General features: G+C 42.3%; 1 protein-coding gene across 1 annotated transcript in view; it reads right to left on the minus strand.

Annotated features, from left to right (window-relative positions):
- Positions 1-21118, minus strand: part of LOC137342515 (glutamate receptor ionotropic, kainate 3-like) — a 363766-nt gene extending 342648 nt beyond the window's left edge. Inside the window, exon 1 of the mRNA XM_068006438.1 lies at positions 20880-21118. Coding sequence (XP_067862539.1) covers positions 20880-20964 — 85 coding nt within the window. The 5' untranslated portion in view covers positions 20965-21118. The remainder of the gene's footprint in view (positions 1-20879) is intronic.
- Positions 21119-22076: the final 958 nt, after the last annotated feature.

Genomic DNA, 22076 nt, shown 5'->3' on the forward strand with positions numbered 1-22076 from the left:
CTTTTCTAGAGCAAAGAGCCCCAGTCTGCTCAGCCTTTCCTGATAATTATGTTCTCTTAGTTCTGGTATCATCCTTGTGAATCTTTTTTGCACCTTCTCCAATGCCTCTATATCCTTTATATAATATGGAGACCAGAACTGTTCACAGTACTCCAAGTGTGGTCTAACCAAGGTTCTATACAAGTTTAACATAACTTCTCTGCTTTTCAATTCTATCCCTCTAGAAATGAACCTCGGTGCTGGGTTTGGCTTTTTTATGTGTCGCTACTTTTAGTGATTTGTTCATCTGTACTTCAAGATTCCCTTCCTCCTCTACCCCATTTAGATTCTTATTATCCAAACAGTATGTGGCCTCCTTACCAAAATGCACCACCTCACACTTACCTATATTGAAATTCATTTGCCAATTAAATGCCCATTCTGCAATGTTATTAATGTCTTCTTGCATTTGAACATATTCTTCCTTTGTATTAACTATACCCCCCAATTTGTTGCTTTCTGCAAATTTTGAAATTGTACTTCCGATTCCCGAGTCCAAATCGTTAATTTAAATTATGTCCCAGCACCGATCCCTGTGGAACACCACTTCCCACCTTTTGCCAGTCCGAGTAGCTACCCTTAATCCCTACTCTCTGTTTCCTGTTTTGTAGCCAGCTTGTTATCCATTCTGCTACCTGTCACCAGACACCACTTGCTCTGACCGTAGTCATGAATCTACAATGCAGTACCTTATTGGAGACCTTTTGAAAATCCAAATATATTACATCTACTACATTACCCTTGTCTACACTTTCTGTTACTTCTTCAATAAGGTTGGTCAAGCCTGACTTTCCCTTCTGAAATCTGTGCTACTTTTTATTCTATTTTCATTTTCTAGATGTTTTTATATTACTACTTTGAGTAAAGATTCTATTATCTTTCCTACCACCGATGTTAAGCTAATTGGTCTATAGTTCCCTGGACTTGTTCTATCTCCCTTTTTAAATATAGGAATCACAATAGCGGCCACCAGTCCTCTGGCACTATTCCCTTTTCTTATGATTTTTTATATACATGTAATGGTATCTCTACTATCTCTTCCCTAACTTCTTTTAATATGCACGGATGCAATCCATCCAGACCAGGGGTCTTACCCTCTCTAAGTTTTATTAGTTTCTCAATTATCTCCCCCCTTTCTATCTTAAATGTCTTTATATCTTTTTTGATCTCTTCTTCTAATGTCATGCCCACCATGTTAGTCTCCCTGGTAAATACTGAGGCAAAGTAACTATTCAATATTTCTGCCATTTATCTTGTACATCCCTTAGTGGCCCTATCCCTATCCTGATTTTTCATCTGTTATTTAATGTATTTGTAGAATACTTTATTATTTCTTTTTATATTCCTTGATAATTTAATTTTGAAGTTCTTCTTTGCTTTCCTAATTGTTTTTTTGACTACTTTCTTAACCTCTTCGTATTCCCTTTTGTCATCCGCTCCTTTATTGTCTATGTACTTGCCTATGAATATGCCTTTTTCTTTAGTTTCAATTTTACCCTTATCTCTTTATTCATCCATGGTGTTTCATTATTGGCTAGTTGTTCTTGTTTTTTTAGAGGAATATATTTCTCGTGAACCCTATGATTAGCGTTTTAAATATTTCCCACTGTTCTTCTATCTCTTTCTCTATCATTTTTTTCCCGGTTTAACTTACCTGGTTCCATTCTCATCCCCTCAAAATTAACTTTTTTTCCAATTTATTACTTTGGTCTTTGTCTTGCTTATGTCTTTCTCAATCATTATTTGAAACCTTATTATGTTATGATCGCTATTGCCTAGATGTTCCCCTCGGCTTACTTATTTTATCTGCTATGGTTCATTTCCCATTACTTGATCCAGCAGTCATTCCTCTCTTGTTAGGCTTCTCACATATTGGGTAAGAAAGGAGTCAAGGGTGTATTCTATAAGCCACCAACTAGTGGGAAGGATATAGAGAAGGGCCAATTTCAGTGGGTTGAGAACAGATCTGGCCCGGGTAAATTGGAATCAAAGATTGGCAGGAAAAACTGTAATCGAACAATGGGCAGCCTTTAAAGAGGAGATGGTTCGTGTACAGTTTAGGTACATTCCCACAAGAGGGAAAGGTAGGGCAATGAAAGCCAGAGTTCCTTGGATAAGGAAAGAGATAGAGAGTAAGATGAAGCAGAAAAAGGGGGCATATGACAGATAACAAGTGAGAACCAGATTGAATATCAAAAGTACAGAGGAGAAGTGAAAAAGAAAATAAGAGGGGCAAAGAGACTGTATGAGAATAGACTGATGGCTAACATAAAAGGGAATCCAAAAGTCTTTTATAGGCATATAAATAGTGGATTAGTATTAAGAGGAGGTGTGGGGCCGATTAGGGACTAAAAAGGAAATCTATACATGGAGGCAGAGGGCATGGCTGAGGTACTAAATGAGTACTTTGCATCTGTCTTTACCAAGAAAGAAGATGCTGCCAAAATCACAGTAAAAGAGGAGATAGTTGAGATACTGGATGGTCTAAAAATTGATAAAGAGGAGGTACTAGAAAGGCTGGCTGTACTTTAAGTAGATACGTCACCTAGTCCAGATGTGATGCATCCTAGGTTGCTGAGGGAAGTAAGGGTGGAAATTGCAGAGGTGCTGGCCATAATCTTCCAATCCTCCTTAGATATGGGGGTCGTGCCAGAGTACCGGAGAATTACACCTTTGTTCAAAAAAGGGTGTAAGGATAAACCCGGCAACTACAGGCCAATCAGTTTAACCTCGGTGGTGGGGATGCTTTTAGAAACGATAATCTGGGACAAAATTAAAAGTCACTTGGTCAAGTGTGGATTAATTAAGGAAAGCCAGCACGGATTTGTTAAAGGCAAATCATGTTTAACTAACTTGATTGAGTTTTTTGATGAGGTAACAGAGAAGATTGATGAGGGCAATGCGGTCGATGTTGTGTATATGGACTTTCAAAAGGCATTTGATAAAGTGTCACATAATAAACTTGTAAGCAAAATTGAAGCGCATGAAATAAAAGGGGCAGTGGCAGCATGCATACGAAATTGGCTAAGTGATAGGAAACAGAGAGTAGTGGTGAACGGTTGTTTTTTGGACTGGAAGAAGGTATACAGTGGTGTTTCCCAGGGGTTGGTACATATTAATGACCTGGATTTGGATGTACAGTGCACAATTTCAAAATTTGCAGATGACACAAAACTTGAAAGCGTAGTAAACAGTGAAGAGGATAGTAATAGACTTCAAGAGGACATAGACTGGCTTGTGGAATGGATGGACACATGGCAGATGAAATTTAATGCAGAGAAGTGCAAAGTGATACATTTTGGCAGGAAGAACGAGGAAAAGCAATATAAACTAAATGGTACAATTCTAAAGGGGATGCAGGAACAGAGAGACCTGGGGGTGTATGTGCACAAATCTTTGAAGCTGGCAGGACAGATTGAGAAAGCAGTTAAAAAAGTATATGGGATCCTGGGCTTTATAAATAGAGGCATATGGTACAAAAGCAAGGAAGTTATGTTAAACCTTTATAAAACACTAGTTCAGCCACAGCTGGAGTATTGTGTCCAATTCTGGACCCTGCACTTTAGGAAGGATGTAAAGGCCTTAGAGGGGATGCAGAAAAGATTTACTAGAATGGTTCCAGGAACTTCAGTTATGTGGATAGACTGGAGAAGCTGGGGTTGTTTGCCTTAGAGCAGAGAAGGTTAAGAGGAGATTTGATAGAAGTGTTCAAAATAATGAAGGGTTTAGATAAAGTAAATAAAGAGAAACTGTTCCCATTGGCGGAAGGGTCAAGAACCAGAGGACACAGATTTAAAGTGATTGGCAAAAGAACCAAAGGCGACATGAGGAAAAACTTTTTTACACAGCGAGTAGTTATGATCTGGAATGCGCTGCCTGAAAGGGTGGTGGAAGCAGATTCAATCATGGCTTTCAAAAAGGAATTGGATAAATACTTGAAGGGAAAAAAAATTTGCAGGGCTACGGGGAAAGAGCGGGGGAATGGGACTAACTGGATAGCTCTTACAAAGAGTCAGCACGGGCTCAATGGGCTGAATGGCCTCCTTCTGTGCTGTAACCATTCTGTGATTCTCTACACACTGTAAAACTCCATTCCTCTTTCCTCTTTCCCTACCTCCTCTTGCCAGTTTATTTGGAGGTATTTGAAATCTCTCATGATTATTATTCGATGTGTTTTACTCATTTCATAGATTTGCCTACATATTTCTTCCTCCACTTCCTTTCCACTATTAGGTGGTCTGTAGAATATACTAATTAATGTGATCAATCCCTTCTTATCCTCTGTCTCAGTCCATATAGATTTTGTTTCTATCTTAATTTTACTTATGTCCCTTTATTCTATTGCCATTATATTGTCTCTAATTAGTACAGCTACCCCGCCCCCCTCCCCGACCTTCTTCCTTCTCCATCCTTTCTAAATACCTTATATCCTGCAATATTTAACTGCCAGTTCTGTTATTTATGTAGCCGTGTTTCAGGATCGCTACTACATCTGGATCCTTGCTATGAATTATTGTCTCCATTTCCCTCATTTTGTGTTAGATGCTGTGCACATTGATGTACAGGCAACTTAATTTGTTTTTAATAATTGTTCCTCTCACTTTATTTTTAACAGTCATTTTGTACTTATGTTCTATAACTGTATTTTTTCCCTAACCATTTATGTTACCTTTATTCCTTATCTTTGTCTGTCCTTTACTCTCAGCTCCTATTTCTTTTATCTTCAGACTTATGTTATTTTCACCAGATCCCTCCCCCCGTCTTACTAGTTTAAAGTCCTTTCCACAGCCCTATTTATCCTTTCTGCTCAGACACTGGTGCCATTCTGGTTCAGGTGGAGTCCATCCCAATGGTACAGCTCCTTCCTATCCCAGTACTGGTGCTAGTGTCCCATGAAATAGAACCTCTCCTTCCCACACCAGTCTTTCAGCCATGCATTCACCTTCCTGATCTGTCTATCCCTATGATAATTTGCACATAGCTCGGGTAGTAATCCTGAGATTATCACCCATGAGGTCCTGTTTTTTAATTTAGTTCCTAACTTCTGATATTCTCTTAGCAGGACCTCCTCCGTTTTCCTCCCTATGTCATTGGTCCCAACATGGACCATGACAACTGGATGTTCCCCATCCCTTTCCAAGTTCCTCTCCAGTTGCTCCGAGATACCCTTTACCCTTGCATCAGTTTGGCAACACACCCTCTTGGACTCTCGATCATGACAGCAGAGGACGCAATCTATCCCCCTGATTATTGAATCCCCTATGACTACAACCTTTCTATTCTGCTCCTCCCCCCACCTTGGATTGCCACCTGCACAACGGTGCCATGGTTAGTGTTCTGGCTGTCCATCCCTCAGCCTACATCCTTCTCTACTTTCTCTTGGTTCCACTTACCCTGCTAACTAACAGTCACACTCTCCCCTTCCTGTATCTGTGCCTTCCTCTATGGTGTGACTGTACTCTGGAGAAAACTATCTAGATATTCCTCCACCTCCATTATGTGTTGGAGTGTCTCTAACTCGCACTCCAGCTCAAGGACTCTGAGCTGGAATGTCTCAAGGCAGAGACATTCCCTGCAGTTGTGGCAATCCGGGACAAACTCACTGTCCACTAACTCCCACACATTACAGTCCCGACACATAGCTTGCACTGCCATTTCTATTTTTTTTTAAATAATATTTATTTATTTATTAGTAGTAATTTAATTCTAGATATAATACAATCTAGATTATAATTAGTAGATGGATTTAGCTTGATTTCAGATTAATTTTTAACTAATTAGTCTTTTTTTGTTAACTTTAGTTTAGTATCCCCTTAACTCCTATTTATTATTTATGTATACCAGATTTTTATTTATGCAATTCAGATCCCTTTAATGTTGGTATCCTCTATAGTTCATTTTAATTGTATCCCCTTAGATCTAATTAATTACTCTGATTATTTATTTACATATTTACTTATTTACTATTGCCGCTTGGTTTAAATTACTGAGCACCAATTCCCCCTCTGCACCTAATTCCCACTCTCACCAAATTCCCATCATCACTCTGTTTAGCAAGCCACTTCATTTAGCAGATTCACCCAACTCTCACCAAGCTCTGCGCTTAAAGCTTTCCCATTACTCTAGTGCCATGCTAGTGCGAGCAGAACCCACCCAGCTTGTGGCAACACCAATGTAAATGTGATGGCTCACAGTCCCATTTTACTGAGTGAGGCTCCTTTGCCAAGTTGCAGTCCCCGAGTCTGGCAGGTTTACTTCGGTGTTGCCGCAGGCTCGGTGAGACTCACCCATTGGGAACCATTGACACCGGCACAACACTAAGGCAATATAAAAACTACCAGTTCCTCGGATTTTGTAGCACCGAAAGTCCCAGGTCATATGAGTTTTAGCTTAATTCCTGATGGGCGCAAGTCTGCAGCATGGAATGTCTGCAGTTTGGCACGAACTGGCACTCTCGGATTGGTCGTGACGATGGCTGGTGTGGAAAATGGAAATGTCTCACTAGTCTGTGCTCTATAGGGGTCGGAGCTAAGTTGAAGGAGATGTACTCTATATCTGTACCTGATTACGTGCCAAAAGCATACTAGTGTTTCGCTGGCCAACAAAAAAAAAACGCTGAATATAAGTGGTCATTTTGTCACACTCTGTGTAACTTATAATAAGACATAATTGCTCAATGAGGAAGAAAGAATCGGTTTAAATCTGGATTCATCAGTTAATGTTGCATCTTCAGTTTTACTGTCCCATTCCTTTGTTTTGGACAGTCCCTTGAAGCGTTCCTGCTCCCCTTTTCAGTTCTGACCAAGGGTCGTTACCCCAAACCTTAAACTATCCTCTTTTTCAGATGCTGATGGACTTGTCCTATACTTTCAGCACTTTTTATTCTCCTGTGTATCTACATTACTTCCGTCTACTCCTTTGAACTAGAAAGAGTGGTAAATACAAGCCTCTCGGTGGAAGAATCATTGGCAGTTCCTCTGCTTCTTCACCCAGAATTGCAGTCGACATCTGTAAACACTCATCCCTTATCGCTCACGGTGCAATTCCTTTCTTATGCTAATAACTCGAGCTCCGAACTCACCCGCAATGCTACAATAAAATGAAGTCCTTTCACCGCTACAGCAAAATAGCTTTATCTGCCTTTAACCTTAGCGGAGCCCAGTACAAACTCTATCAATCTGTAAAGCATTCAACAGCAAAGGCATGGCAATTATTATGCTAATGATTGACAATAGCAGTGCTGTCTAAAACAGTACTTTAAAGTTGCCAAAAAAACTGCAGCTGCTGGTATTCGCATCAGCTTGCACAAGACAATACAATATTTGTAACTACATTTAAATGTACCTTCACTTCCCTTTTGAAATGATACCAAATATTTCACATCACTGTACGTCTCAAAACTGTAGAAACTCTTGCCAAAAACTATAATTACTGAGAAACAACAAGCACCATCCTGGGTACACTCACCGCCCGGTTAACACGGATCCCCGGCTGCTACAAAAGTCTTTTAGTTAACTTCGAAAAGTGCATGACTTTTTTTTTGACAGAGTTAAGTTTGAAGCCCGCCATAGCAACCAAGCAGCTGAGGGAGAGGGAGAATGGCGGCATTGTTGAGATTTCAAAACACAAGATACATATGGAAACCACAGCCAGGGGGTGAAATTGGACATGGGCGGGACTCAAAACGGACGGGATCGCATCGGTCGCCCGTTATAAACTCCGTCTGATATTCAGTCCCAGTGACTTAAATAGAACTGAGGATCGAGTGTGTGGTGAAAGGGGCGGCAAAAGCGATTCCCCCTATTTTGCGCCCTCGCCTATCTCCAATTTCACCCCATTCTCCAGTCTGGTCAATGGAATTGAACTGGGGACCTTGGGTTCAATGCACAAGGTCCAATATTCAATAAGATGTCCTGGTACACCTTAAGGGAAGAGAAGGAGGAAGCAAGTGCCACTCAACATGCAGTGAGGGAAGAGGGGCGATGTTTAAGCAGATAGCCCATTTTCCCAAGTATTTATGGTGATCGTGTTACTGCAGCAGGAATACTCCTCTATTTATAAAATGATTTCTTACAATTCTTTATTTTATTAGCGGTAGTATTGCAATATCAGCGATTCTTCTTGCAACAAACATTCCTTCAAGGGTTACAGCTCACAAAGTGAAGCTATCGCGCTCCATCACAGATAGAGGCTGCTTCTGGCCATTGAAAGTTGCAACCCATTACCATTTTTATTGTGCAATTTTGTTTTAAAAAGTAATTTGAGGTTGTAACACATTCAATGTCTGTGGCAGTGCAATAGTGTATTGGCACTTTGACACCCCATGACTGCAAAATGTTCAGCTCCCCCCCCCCTCCCAGATTCCACAAGTGGTGTCTGACCTCAGCCTTGCTGTTGGGAGGGTGGGGAGCAGCTAGTATGGGTCAATGCAACGGGCGGAGGGTGGAGGGGGAAGCACATCACAAAGAGAGGCATCCCACTCCCTGTCTGCTCTGTAGTGCTTCCTAATGAAACTGGAATAAGATTGGGAGCGAGGCTCAGCAAGCCTATCCACTGAGCAGCTGGGCTATACCTAGCAGGAAAGTCTCAGCTTTGATCCCTGCTCTGATCTGAGTTCATTGGGCAGTCGTTGGGACGCTACAATTGTATTCAGATCCCATGGGTTAGGGAGGTGAAAAGCGCCCACTACTGATAACTTCCAGTTGAAAGTGTGCACGTATGAACTTCAGGTGAGGGTGGGCGGTGGGTGAGGGCGGGATTGGGTTTGAATGTGATGCTTTGATTACAACATAGCACGTTAACACTCACTTAAATCCCTCTTGGTCAGTAGCTCAAAACCGGAAGATAGTGAATCAGCAGCCCATTTTACACACTGCCCCGTTTTCAATGGCAGTCAGTGCAAAACACGGGTTACTTATTCGCTATGGCCCAAGACAAATTTACACCCAGCTACCTGATTCACACATGAAAAATAGACTTTTGGGGCAAAGTACAGGAGGACAATCACCACGCACGAAGCCATTACATACCCCTCCCATTATAAACTCTGTACAGTATCTGTCGATTCCATTACATACCCCTCCCATTATAAACTATGTACAGTATCTGTCGATTCCATTATCAAAGGGGGTCACACCAGATTCGAGATGACAAGTGACAAAGAAATGGCGCCGGTTTGCTGTCCATCCTCCCTGACAGAGGATGTAGCAGAGGGTCACCTCCAGAGAGGAAGTGGACAGCGTGCAAAACAGAAGCCATCATTATCATTTCAACAATTTAAAACTGGAAACCTTGAACTCTCTCCCTCCCCTTCCACACCCCCTTCCACATTAAAGGAATACTCCTCATTGTGCCTTATCTTCAAGTGTTTTCTTCTCAGTGAGTTATCGAACTGCCTGTCGACGCGGTACCGTGGTTCAGGGAGCTGAGAGGAAGTGGGGAGTGAAATCACAAACATGTTCATGTAGACAGGCCTTACTTCGTAAATTTATCCACTACATAATCTCATCCAGATAAAGGCATAATTTGGCCAAACATAGAATCCGAATTTATTCAATCACTTCTGTTATATAGAACTCCTGACGCAGGCTTAAAATATTTCCTGGCAAACGTTTTTATATCAGGGTGCTAATTATAGACAATCTAATGCCAGTTTTCTACTGGAAAGAGCAATTACCCTGTGCGTAAAATATATATTTCATCCAAAGTTTCCTGTTGGTCTTTGTGAGATTGATTTCCTGAATAAGTGGGCTGTGGGTGAAGATTTGTCAGTAGCTCGCATTTTCCGCTATTCTTAGAAATCCTCATGGCAGTAGTGTGTATCAATTCTTTACAAAGCTACCGACTGATATTACTTTTTCCTTCTACAAGTGCATTTTAAAAAAATATGTGGATCTACAACAGCCCCCCTCCCCCCAAAGGTCCAGTGGTAATTTCATGCAGCCACTGTTAGACGGGGCAGATTGGCAGCCTGGCAACAGCTTCATCTAACTGCTGCCACCAGGTCATGCACTGCAGTGCTGCCCGTGGTCTCATCACTCCCGGGTATCAGGAGCTGCACAATCAAATATACTTACTAAAAATGACATTCCTTCCAACAGCTCCTGGTTGAATCTTTTACTGTGCAACACAACGCATATTCTGATCTTATTGTACATTGCAAGTTTACCTAAGCCTGCCAGTGCACATCATTTAGCAGTTTTAACCCTTCTTAGCCTTGGTGGTGGCTTGTACTCTGAAACTTGGCCCTTCACCTTGGTTTCAGTTCAAAATAATTGTATCTGCTGCAACACAGACTGTCACAATAAAATTACATTTCAGTAGAACAAACACATCCCAAAATTATCAATGGACATCTTGACATCGCTGTGCCCAATGTTCCATTAAATACCCCTCCCTTTATAAACTGTGTACAGTGTCTGTCGATTCCATGACATGGTCTCTCTTTATAAACTGTGTAAAGTGTCTGTCGATTCCATTAATTACTCCTCTCTTTATAAACTGTGTACAGTATCTGTCGATTCCATTAATTACTCCTCTCTTTATAAACTGTGTACAGTATCTGTCGATTCCATTACATACCCCTCCCATTATAAACTGTGTACAGTGTCTGTCGATTCCATTACATACCCCTCCCATTATAAACTGTGTACAGTATCTGTCGATTCCATTACATACCCCTCCCATTATAAACTGTGTACAGTGTCTGTCGATTCCATTACATACCCCTCCCATTATAAACTGTGTACAGTGTCTGTCGATTCCATTACATACCCCTCCCATTATAAACTGTGTACAGTATCTGTCGATTCCATTACATACCCCTCCCATTATAAACTGTGTACAGTATCTGTCGATTCCATTACATACCCCTCCCATTATAAACTGTGTACAGTATCTGTCGATTCCATTACATACCCCTCCCATTCTAAACTGTGTACAGTGTCTGTCGATTCCATTACATACCCCTCCCATTATAAACTGTGTACAGTGTCTGTCGATTCCATTACATACCCCTCCCTTTATAAACTGTGTACAGTGTCTGTCGATTCCATTACATACCCCTCCCATTATAAACTGTGTACAGTGTCTGTCGATTCCATTACATACCCCTCCCATTATAAACTGTGTACAGTGTCTGTCGATTCCATTACATACCCCTCCCTTTATAAACTGTGTACAGTGTCTGTCGATTCCATTACATACCCCTCCCTTTATAAACTGTGTACAGTATCTGTCGATTCCATTACATACCCCTCCCATTATAAACGGTGTACAGTGTCTGTCGATTCCATTACATACCCCTCCCTTTATAAACTGTGTACAGTATCTGTCGATTCCATTACATACCCCTCCCATTATAAATGGTGTACAGTATCTGTCGATTCCATTACATACCCCTCCCATTATAAACGGTGTACAGTATCTGTCGATTCCATTACATACCCCTCCCATTATAAACTATGTACAGTATCTGTCGATTCCATTACATACCCCTCCCATTATAAACTATGTACAGTGTCTGTCGATTCCATTACACACCCCTCCCATTATAAACTGTGTACAGTATCTGTCGATTCCATTACATACCCCTCCCATTATAAACTATGTACAGTGTCTGTCGATTCCATTACACACCCCTCCCATTATAAACTGTGTACAGTATCTGTCGATTCCATTACATACCCCTCCCATTATAAACTATGTACAGTGTCTGTCGATTCCATTACACACCCCTCCCATTATAAACTGTGTACAGTATCTGTCGATTCCATTACATACCCCTCCCATTATAAACTGTGTACAGTGTCTGTCGGTTCCATGACATAGCCCTCTCTTTGTGAACTGTGTACAGCGATTACCCATTCCATTATATACCCCTCTTTTTATAAACCGGGCACAGTGTCTATACAGTCCAGATCTTCCAATTGCAAAACAATAAATGACAGATGCAATACAGAACTAATAGGCCAACGTGGTATTTCTGCACTCCCCCGATTGAAATGATCTGATTGACGTAACACTTCATCATGCAAAACAATTCCAGTTTGGCAACCGAGCTTCAGAAAGCAGAGAATAGTGGCTGACGGTTGTTTTTCAGACTGGGGGGAAAGTATACATTGATGTTCCCCAGAGATCGGTATTAGGACCATTGTTCTTTTTGATATATATCAATGACCTGGACTTGGGTATACAGGACATAATTTCAAAGTTTGCAGATGACACAAAACTCGGAAATGTAGTAAACGGTGAGGAGAAACTTCAGGAGGACATAGACAGACTGGTGAAATGGACAGACACATGGCAGATGCAATTTATCGCAGAGAAGTGTGAAGTGATGCATTTTGGTATAAAGAATGAGTAGAGGAAATATAAATTAAATAGTACAATTTTAAAGGGGGTGCAGGAACAGAGAGTCCTAGGGGTGTACGTACACAAATCTTTGAAGGTGGCAGGACAAGTTGAGAAGGCTATTAATAAAGCATGTTGGTTCACTGGCTTTATAAACAGAAAGCATAGAGAACAAAAGCAAGGAAGTTATGCTAAATCTTTATAAATCACTGATTAGGCCTCAGCTGGAGTATTGTGTCCAATTCCGGACACCACACTTTAGGAAGGACGTCAAAGCCTTAGAGAGGGTGCAGAGAAGATTTATTAGAATGATACAAGAGATGCAGGACTTCAATTTTGTGGAGAGACTGGAGAAGCTGGGGTTGTTCTCTTTAGAGGAGAGAAGATTGAGGGGAGATTTAATTAAGGTGTTCAAGATCATGAAGGGTTTTGTAGAGTGTAAAAGGAGAAACTGTTTCCAATGGCAAAATGGTCAGTAACCAAAGTCCCGGGCTTTAAGATAATTGGCAAAAGAACCAGAGATGCCAGATGAGGAGGTTTTTTTTAGGCAGCCAGTGGTTATGATCTGGAATGCACTGCCTGAAAGGGTGATGGAAGTAGATTCAATAATTACTTTCTAAAGGGAATTGGATAAATACTTGAAGGGGAAATTTTGCAGGGTTATGGAGAAAGGGCAGGGGAGTGGGACTAATTGGATAGCTCTTTCAATGAGCCAGCACAGGCACGACGCGCCTGCTTCTGTGCTGTATCATTCCATGATTCTATGATTATATGAATTAATCAAAATGATGGACTCTGGGTACTGATAGGAAGATCACTTTATATAATCTCAATGAGACCTCGCCCATCTGGGCTATACAGCCTCTTATGAAGCCACTTTGGAGCACATTGCAAAAGATAACAGCTGCTAAAAGCAGAGCAGTAAGTTCCCTGACTAGCGATACAATTATTCCAACTATAGTAACCCTAAAATTAAATCTGTCATTGTAAAGACTTAAGCTGTAACTAATAAAGTAGAGAAATTTCCTCAACGTATATTTATGCTCCAAAGTCAGACTTGCAGCCCTATCGCGCAAAAAAAAGTTTTGTTTTATAAATTCACTGGCTTATACATTTCCCTATTGGAAGGAACGGTACGGCAGCCGACTTATCTCTTGTGTGCATACGCACACACATAAATACAGACCCTCCATTCACTGAATGTATATCATAGAAGAATAAACTATGTGTAAATAATGTGTAATGTGAACGCTGTGATATATTGTAATCGGTGTAATCGGTACAATCAAATTTGCATTGTCTGCCTGAATATTTTGGTAAAATGATTTCTATAATTCGGTGTGGATTCCTCTGTGTTTTCAAATCTCCTTCCACCTGACACAACGCACTTGTTCAATTCTGATGAGCGGCGAGGAGTTCAGCACGGAGTTGCTCCGTCCTCAGTTGGGTTCAGCTTTAATATGCAGTGCCCCTGTCAAGTGTCAGGTCGAGTTAAAGCGTCGCCTGCGACTCAAACCCAACTTCAGGTCGGCTGTCAGGCTGAGATTGAAAGCAGAGAACGCTGGCAAAGCACAATAGGCGAGTTAGCATCGGAAAGAGGACTGTCAGGGTATTATTTTGGGTAAGACCCTTCATCACGGGGTCTGATCCAAAACTTTAACAGGTCCTTTTCTTCGATGCTGACGGACCTGTTGTATGTTTCCAGTATTTTCTATCTTTATTGCAGGTTTCCAGTGTTCACTGTGTTTTATTTGTATTCATTATACCTCTACTGTATCACACTCGGCATCTGACAAAGGAATAAAGACTCTACAGGGATGCTTCTGCCTCTTTACGCCGCAAGAAACATGTTGGTGACGGAATCCTTCTAGTCGACTTCCATCTGACTCGTGACAATTTCCCAAGTCATTTTCGTGCCTTTGAAATTGACCAGCACGTGCACGAGCTGATTCCGAAGCAGAATCGTTGGGAAATGTCAAACACACTATACGATGCAAATAACTGGCCTGGTGTTATTACAGGGATGTTAAATAATGGTCCAAGTAGGTGTTCTTAAAATGCCATTATAAGCGTGGAGACCTACAGCTAAATGGGGAGACGGGAGTCCTGGAACAGTTATAGTAAAACCCCTTGTTCGAAAGTTTGGATGTCAGAAAGCTCTGCTTTAATAATTGCCTTTCAGTATTTATGAATGGACAAGCAGTATTGGAAGACTTATTCTGCCTTCTTTAAACAATTATATGACTATGAAATATAGCAAAGCCGACTCATTTCTTGACTTGATACAGTAGATAACACCTTGATTTCTATCTGTAAAACATGCCCACAGCCGGATGTGTGTTAGGAAGTTACGAACTCGTTCGGAACCGTCGCAATTTTTTTCTTTTACAATAAGGAAACGGAACAACGGCGTCAACATTTAATTCAAACCACCACTGTCATTTTTTTCGGACAGCGGGTGTTGGTAATGGTTCTGCTGTTACCATTTACAGCTCCTCTGGACCCATCTTTTTGTTTCTTTACTTGCCCTGTTACCACCCCCTTTTGCCTTGCACCATCATTGTCATTTCATCACTCCTGCCTTCCACCCCTATCACAGACCTTCCCTTTTGTTCTTTCCTCCCCCTTCCCCTTGTCACTGGCTCTGTACTTGCTTATAAACTGTCCAATCTCTAACTTCCCGTTCTGATGAAAAGTCATCAACCTGAAAGGTTAACTCTGTTTCTCTCTCCACAGAGGCTGCCTGACCCGCTGAGTGTTTCCAGCATTTTCTGTTTCTTATTTCAGATTTCCAGCATCGGTCGTATTTTTGCTTTTGTTTTTATATGAAAGGTGTTCCTGTATAACCTGTGAATAAACACAGATACGTCCAATCCCTTGGGGGAGGTGGGAGGATTTCCTCTGTGTTATGCTAAGTTACGTCTTTACGATTTCGTTACACATAGCGAACTGAAACCTCCTCACCTCCCACCCCACCACCTCGGGAAACGATTAACCCGGGTGGACCCGCAGCTCCCCGTGTTCAGCGCGGTCTTTGCTTGTCAAGGTGTCGCAAGGAAGTGTGCTACACAGTGGCTGTGAGTTCACAGGACGCTCGTAACCGTAAATGCGATTTTATTTGCTCTTGAATCATCTGTCGAGAAAATAACCTTTCGCAACTGGAACACACCAGCCTTCTAGGCGGTTTGCTTGGGGGAAGATTTTCACACTCTGCGTGAAAGTTGAGGGATCCAGAGGTAACCCAGTACGATCTCTCTGACTGTATGTAGTCAGTAACAGACGTGCTGTGTTTATAAATGCTACCCATCAGGGTTAGCTTTCTATATAAATATACGAATCTTTTATATCAGTTATTGTGTCAAATTATTATGCGCTTATCATTTTAATAGCCTGTGGTGTATATGTTTTTCTTAAGTGGATAAACACGGAAAGAGCATGTGATTTTCCTCACTAATGCTCTCCCCTTTTAAGACATCGACGCCTTGCTGGATTCCACAGGGACCGCTCACCCTCCAGTACCTAACCCAACTGGTCATTATTCATGTGCAAAGGTCTATCACATCCTGCCCACACTCAACATTCACACACGCGAATTAGGAACAGGAATCGTGGCGCATTTCGCCCTGTCCCTCACCCAGAGGGTGCCGAGGTCAGCTGCAGCCTCCTGAGATCAGCGGAGTCAGCACAGGCCCCGAATGGGATCTTGGGACTTCTTAGTCTGGTTAAAGTGTTATTCTGCAAAGCTGCAATTTCTTACAAACGCTGAAGTCGACCTTCAGAAATAAACAAAAAAAAAAGTAGCGGGAGAATGGTGGGCAGAAATAAAAGGAATAGGCGGGTAGAGAGAGATGCAGACTGAGGAGAGAGCAAACATGCGTAGGATCAGACAGAGGGTGAGATGGGGAGAGAGTGAGGGGACAGAGAGAGGGACAGATATTGACTGGGGGGAGACTGTGGCAGAAATGAATAATGCAAGAGGTGGAGATAGACTGAAATGAATGAAAGGGAGATTTGTCTTTTCGCAAACAGTCGATTGTAGACAAAGCAGATAAAAAGTCACCTGTTTTGCCTCTATAGTAACCCGAGTGTCAGATTTTACACTATCGATATTGAATACCACATTTATAAAATAACCGGGATCTGGGAACACGTGGCCGAAAAGTACGATTGAATTTTGAGAATCGGACGGTTTATTTGGGTTCGGGAATGGAAAAGTAGGTGGCGAAACCCAAAGCGTTGTTCTGTTGTGTTCATCGTTCGGGTAGATGATTGAGAACAATGTATGTGACATCCGAGGGCCAACACAACAGTCCGCGCGGGTCTGCGTCTGTTCAGCATCCAAAGTCTGAGCAATAGTGATTGGGAGGGACAGCGACTGACTTTGCAGAATGACCCTGAGTTGGATGAATTAAACCTACTGGGTCCAACAAGCAAACAGGGGGTGTAGGCGGGGGTGGGCTCACATTACACGGGCCTCCCCGGCTCCCTTTGGCTCCTCTGCTGCCCTGATCGACCTCCACCGCCGAGCACACAGATGAGGGGGCTTCCGCTCCAATGCTGCGTTTGTGGTTTACACTGGACGACCCACCGGGGGAACGATGCTAATCTGGGGCACGGTGCAGAATAAAATTGGGGGGCAGATAAGTACACTGTAAACACTTGCGAATAATCAAGAAAGATCTCCGACGCTGCAACTTTATCGCAGCTAAATTTCAGACGAGCTCCCTACTCAATAATATTAGTTATCTAACTGTGATCGATTAGACTCAGGTATCCGAGGAAGGAATCGATTGCTCAATAAATAATTGTCCAAGCTTGATTTCTTCAATTGAAAGGTTAAATATCATAAATCTGCCCCAAACCTGGTTGAAACCGCTAACGGATTAAAATAGCCGTCAGGGCCAGGCACTGATACGGGCAATATTCACAAGTTAGGCAACATCACTCAATTGCGTCAGCAAAACGTTTTTGTCCTCCGATAGAATCTCCGCTGGGTTGAAGGGTCTTTGGGGCAGTTCTGTGGCTCTGGGATAGAATCTATACTGGGTTGAAGGGTCTTTGGGGTAGTTCTGTGGCTCTGGGATAGAATCTACACTGGGTTGAAGGGTCTTTGGGGCAGTTCTGTGGCTCTGGGATAGAATCTACACTGGGTTGAAGGGTCTTTGGGGCAGTTCTGTGGCTCTGGGATAGAATCTACACTGGGTTGAAGGGTCTTTGGGGTAGTTCTGTTATGCGGATTTACGTCTGAGTGAATCCGATTCGCCGCAGGTTAGAATCAATCAACAGAAAAAATCAAGCGGAATTGCGAGATATCCGCGAGGATCAGCCATACAATTTCTCCGTCGGGTTTGAAAGATTCAGTCTGACACCCGATGGAATAACTTTCGGATATCTGCTAACTCCACACTACTGTACTCAGCTCTGATCCTATACGAACGAAGTTTAAAATGGGATGATTCCTTCCCCACCAGGGCAAGCATTCAACCGATCCTGACTCCAATTGTAATTATTAGAAAGCTATCCGCTCTATCAATTATAGCCTGATCTCTGTGTCATATTTATCCCGTACAGTCTGTGTATTCAGTCTATGAGTATCTGATTTTGAAATCCTTTGCGTATAATCTTCAACTCTCTGAGTGACTGTCCTTTTCCTAAGTGTTTTGCGCAGGGCTGTTCTGACGGTTTATTCTCCTCAACCCATTTGCTTTTGTTGAAAACAAAGTCACTTAATAATGGAATCACTGTCCGAACATTGCATGCTCGGGATGGAGCAGTCCCATTATCTCTTACAGTGGCCTCGCTCAATCACACCCCATTCCCTTCAGACAAGCTCGCTTCCTTGTTGCTCCGAACCTTTTTGAGCCTGTTTCTGTCCAAATTAAGGGCTGGCTTTATGACTGGCTTTATAATTGTGAGGAGGAAGGTTGAGAATGAACGGATGGAGAGAGGCGAGTTAGAGGAGGAACGGGATGAATGTTGCCATATGGACAGTACTTGCTCTGTTGATTTCTTTTAAAATAAATGCATGAAAAGGGGGGGAGGTTTTGAAGAAACCCTTGGCTTTTAGTTTTCAAAGTATCTCCTCCCACACGTTGTTCAAACTATTGACTCGCTTTGATAACATAGACCTGCTACAGCCTCGCTCAACAAGGTCACACTGCAGCCACCTCCCTCTCTGTGTGCGGGGCGAGGAATTTTGCTTTGTGATGAGGTGATTTAAAAACCACCAAATTAATTTCGGACATTGAGGTTATTTTTTAACTTTAAACCTTACAATTCCACCCCACAGCTCTGCGTAAGGAACCGTTACATGTTAATCAATGTGGGGGTCCTGCTTACATTAATGGTCATGTCAACATATAGATCAGGTCCCAGTTACTCAGAAGCAGCCGTGTGTTCTATTCCATTTAAAAATACTCATCTTCACCACTGTAGAAAATATAATTATTGTATACAATAGGAAATGGAAGTAACGAGTGAGAAATGATCACATTTACCAAAGGTTAAATGTGTGATTATTTTGCTTGGGATTTGCCTTGGATTCCCACTGCTCCCAGTGTCACTTCTTTTGTGATACACAAGATACAAACTGGATCTCCAGACTTTCTCCGATCAGCATTGCTTGGATTCCTGCACCTCCACCTTCAGTTTCCAACTCTTATTGCAGGTATTCCGGGGCGGGAGAAGGATTAAAAGCAATCTATAACCTCATCGCCTTTAATTCACTGAATCCCGCCTCGGCGTGCATTCGGCACTGCCTCTTCAGTTCTGTTCCCCCAATGCGATTAGCACCGTTTCCAGTCTCGGTCCGGTTCTTATAGAACAGCCAGCACCTCGCTGATTGCAGATAACTGCTCACATTGATAATTTAAACCGAATGGGATCCAGTCCAGGTTTTATATATGTATACCGACTCGCTAAATACGCGTATTATTAATTATGGGCTATCAACGGGATAGGGTCTTAAATGAACGGCAAAGGCAATTCCAATCAATACTCCTCATGTTAAGAAAGCAAACTTAATATTTGCGAACATCTGTAGAATTCCACATGTTAATGTTTAGTACTTTAGGTTTTTCTGTGTGTCCACTTGGCGGTCCCAGGTGGTGGTAAGCCACTTGTCTGTAGCTATTTGCCAACAGACACAAATGTATTGATCCCCACTCAGCTGTCTGGTACAGCGGAGCAGTGTTCGAATCGCCTCGTCAGTCACAGAAAGACCAGTCTTCCCCTCCCCAGCTTTCTTTTTTGTTAACGCCCGACCGCAAGTCGGCACAGGCAGGTGACACGAACTTAAGAGACACAACCAACAAGTCACCGGTTGAGATTAAAACACATGGATACCCAAGGAGATGAGCCTAGCGCAGTGCTGACATGTTTACTGTCCTCCCATGCTCTCAGTGTAAGTGTCTGTCTAAACTAGACACACAAAACCAAGACAGATAGCACTGCCTCTCCCACTCCACTGCTCCCTGTCGATCTATCATCCTGTCTGTCTCTGTCCCTGTGTCTCTATATCTATGCCACTATCTACCCAGTACCTATCTGCCTACTCTGATATCTAACCCCGCTAACCTGTGTGTGCTATAAATACACTTAATCAGTAGAACTATGATACATAATTGTACCCGGTCCATTCCACCCATCTCTCTTTGTCTAAAGGTTCTGTCTCCCCTTCTAACCCGCATCTGTACAATTTATAGACATGAGTGTGCACAAACTGTGTCATTGCTTTCACTCTCGCCTGTCGCCCTGCTTTTATACACGCAGATGCTTCAACACGAGAGACCCCTACCTCTTTATGTCCTTGTCTCGGGGGCCATTATTTTTATATATGCGGTCTACAGCAATCTAATTATTTTCGCAATAAACCAAAATGTACAATTTTAATCATGCTGTCACCCTCTCACTTGCAGCAATACCAAAACCTATATAAAACATTCAATCGCACAATAATGTGACCGAGCCCTCCGTCTGCGATACGACGGGCTGATACAACAATCGGAGCCGGAGTTTACCTTATAAGCCATCAATAACGAAGTAATAGTCTTCCTGGGCTAAGTTTCTCAGTGTTGACACTAAACTTACAGATCCCTTCTCGTTTTCAGAATCATTTATTCTCTTTCCTTTTAAAATTCATATACTCATACACTCTTGCTTAATATAATTATGTGAACTATGATGCATTCTGATATTCTTTACCTGTGTGTGCTTTTTTAAAAAATGACCGTGTCTTACAACTAAACCACCAAGTACACTGGTTTGTAATGGTTACGCGGACAGACCGAGTTGGTAGGTTTTCTTAAGTTGCCGCACGCATTAACTTGCCAGTTTCTATCTCTCCCACTGCCCCATTCCACCGCTCCCCCAGCTAAACACTAACAGAAAAAACTGAACAGATCTCCTGATAATCTACCCAGCGCAGACCGAGCAGAACAACACAGTACCTCAAAATCAAAAAAAGATGTAATGTCGAGCGAAGCCCTTACCAATTCGAATGACATGAGGCGTCCCATGAGAATATCGTATCCAAAACAAGTAAAAAATAAGTCCCGTCGTGTATTCCAAAATCATGCTCAAAAAGGAGGCAGCCAGCGATTTCTCGTGGTCACAAGTCTGAAACGAGTTGGATTTAATGCAAGATTCCACCGGACTAAGCTTCCGCTCGCCGCTTTTCCCAGAGTCGAGCTGCTCGGTGCAATATGGATTTTGGGGTTAAAACTCTCAGGTGTCTGGAGTGAGCAGATGCTTCCCAGAGCAGTGCAGAAATCTCAACATGATCTTCACGTCTCTCATCGACTTACTCCAATAAAGCGGAGAGAGGAGAGGAGAGGAGGAGAGGCACAACTCTGCAAGGGATCGTGGGAGATGCACGTTCAGTCAGAGAGTATCCAGCACCAAACCAATGCAAACAACAATTCACTTCAAATGAACAGCAGAGCGAGAGAGCGATCCCAAGTTAGAAAACCAGAGAGGAGATACAGCGGCAGCAAGAAGAATGTTAGGAAACGCGTCTAGTGACTATAAAATTGACTGTGAGAAACAAGTGGGTTAAGTAGAGTCCATTATTAACTGCTCCTGACTCGTCACTGTGCATTTAATATTGCGCTTTCTGTGCTGGTCATTTCCAAAGGCATCTGACTGCTTCATGCATTTATCAACTTCCCAGCAGTTCTATAATGGGAGCCCATCCATAATCAGAATGTTTACCTCTCCATCTCAATTATAAACCTAGCACCTGTTTATATATTTCACAACATTTTAAATAGCTTACATTTTCCCCTAGAACGATATATGTGCCCATGACTTATGCCCCCAGAAAAACGTTACTGAAATGATGTCTAATTTTTATCTAGTCCCTCCAAAAAGCACTTGATTAGAAATGAACACATTTAAACCGATGCATCCGATAAATCAAGGGAAACTGGGAAAGCGTGAGTTTCTGATATTCTGCACTGAGAGTCAACTCGTGTGCGGGATCCCAGTCACTCGGTGTCCGGTTACAGTCTAATTTCAGATCCCTTTTTTTGGCGTTTCTGGTGCGGAATGAGTGCAGCGCAAGGGTGGCAAGTGGCATTCGCTGCCAGCCCCACTCTCAACCTGCCCACTTCTGAGCTGCCAGCCCAGGACTTAGCAACCCGCCGTGCCCATTAACAGGTGCGTAAAACAGACTCAGATTGATATTT

This window comes from Heptranchias perlo, chromosome 26 (assembly GCF_035084215.1).
Source record: "Heptranchias perlo isolate sHepPer1 chromosome 26, sHepPer1.hap1, whole genome shotgun sequence".
NCBI classification, from domain to species: domain Eukaryota; kingdom Metazoa; phylum Chordata; class Chondrichthyes; order Hexanchiformes; family Hexanchidae; genus Heptranchias; species Heptranchias perlo.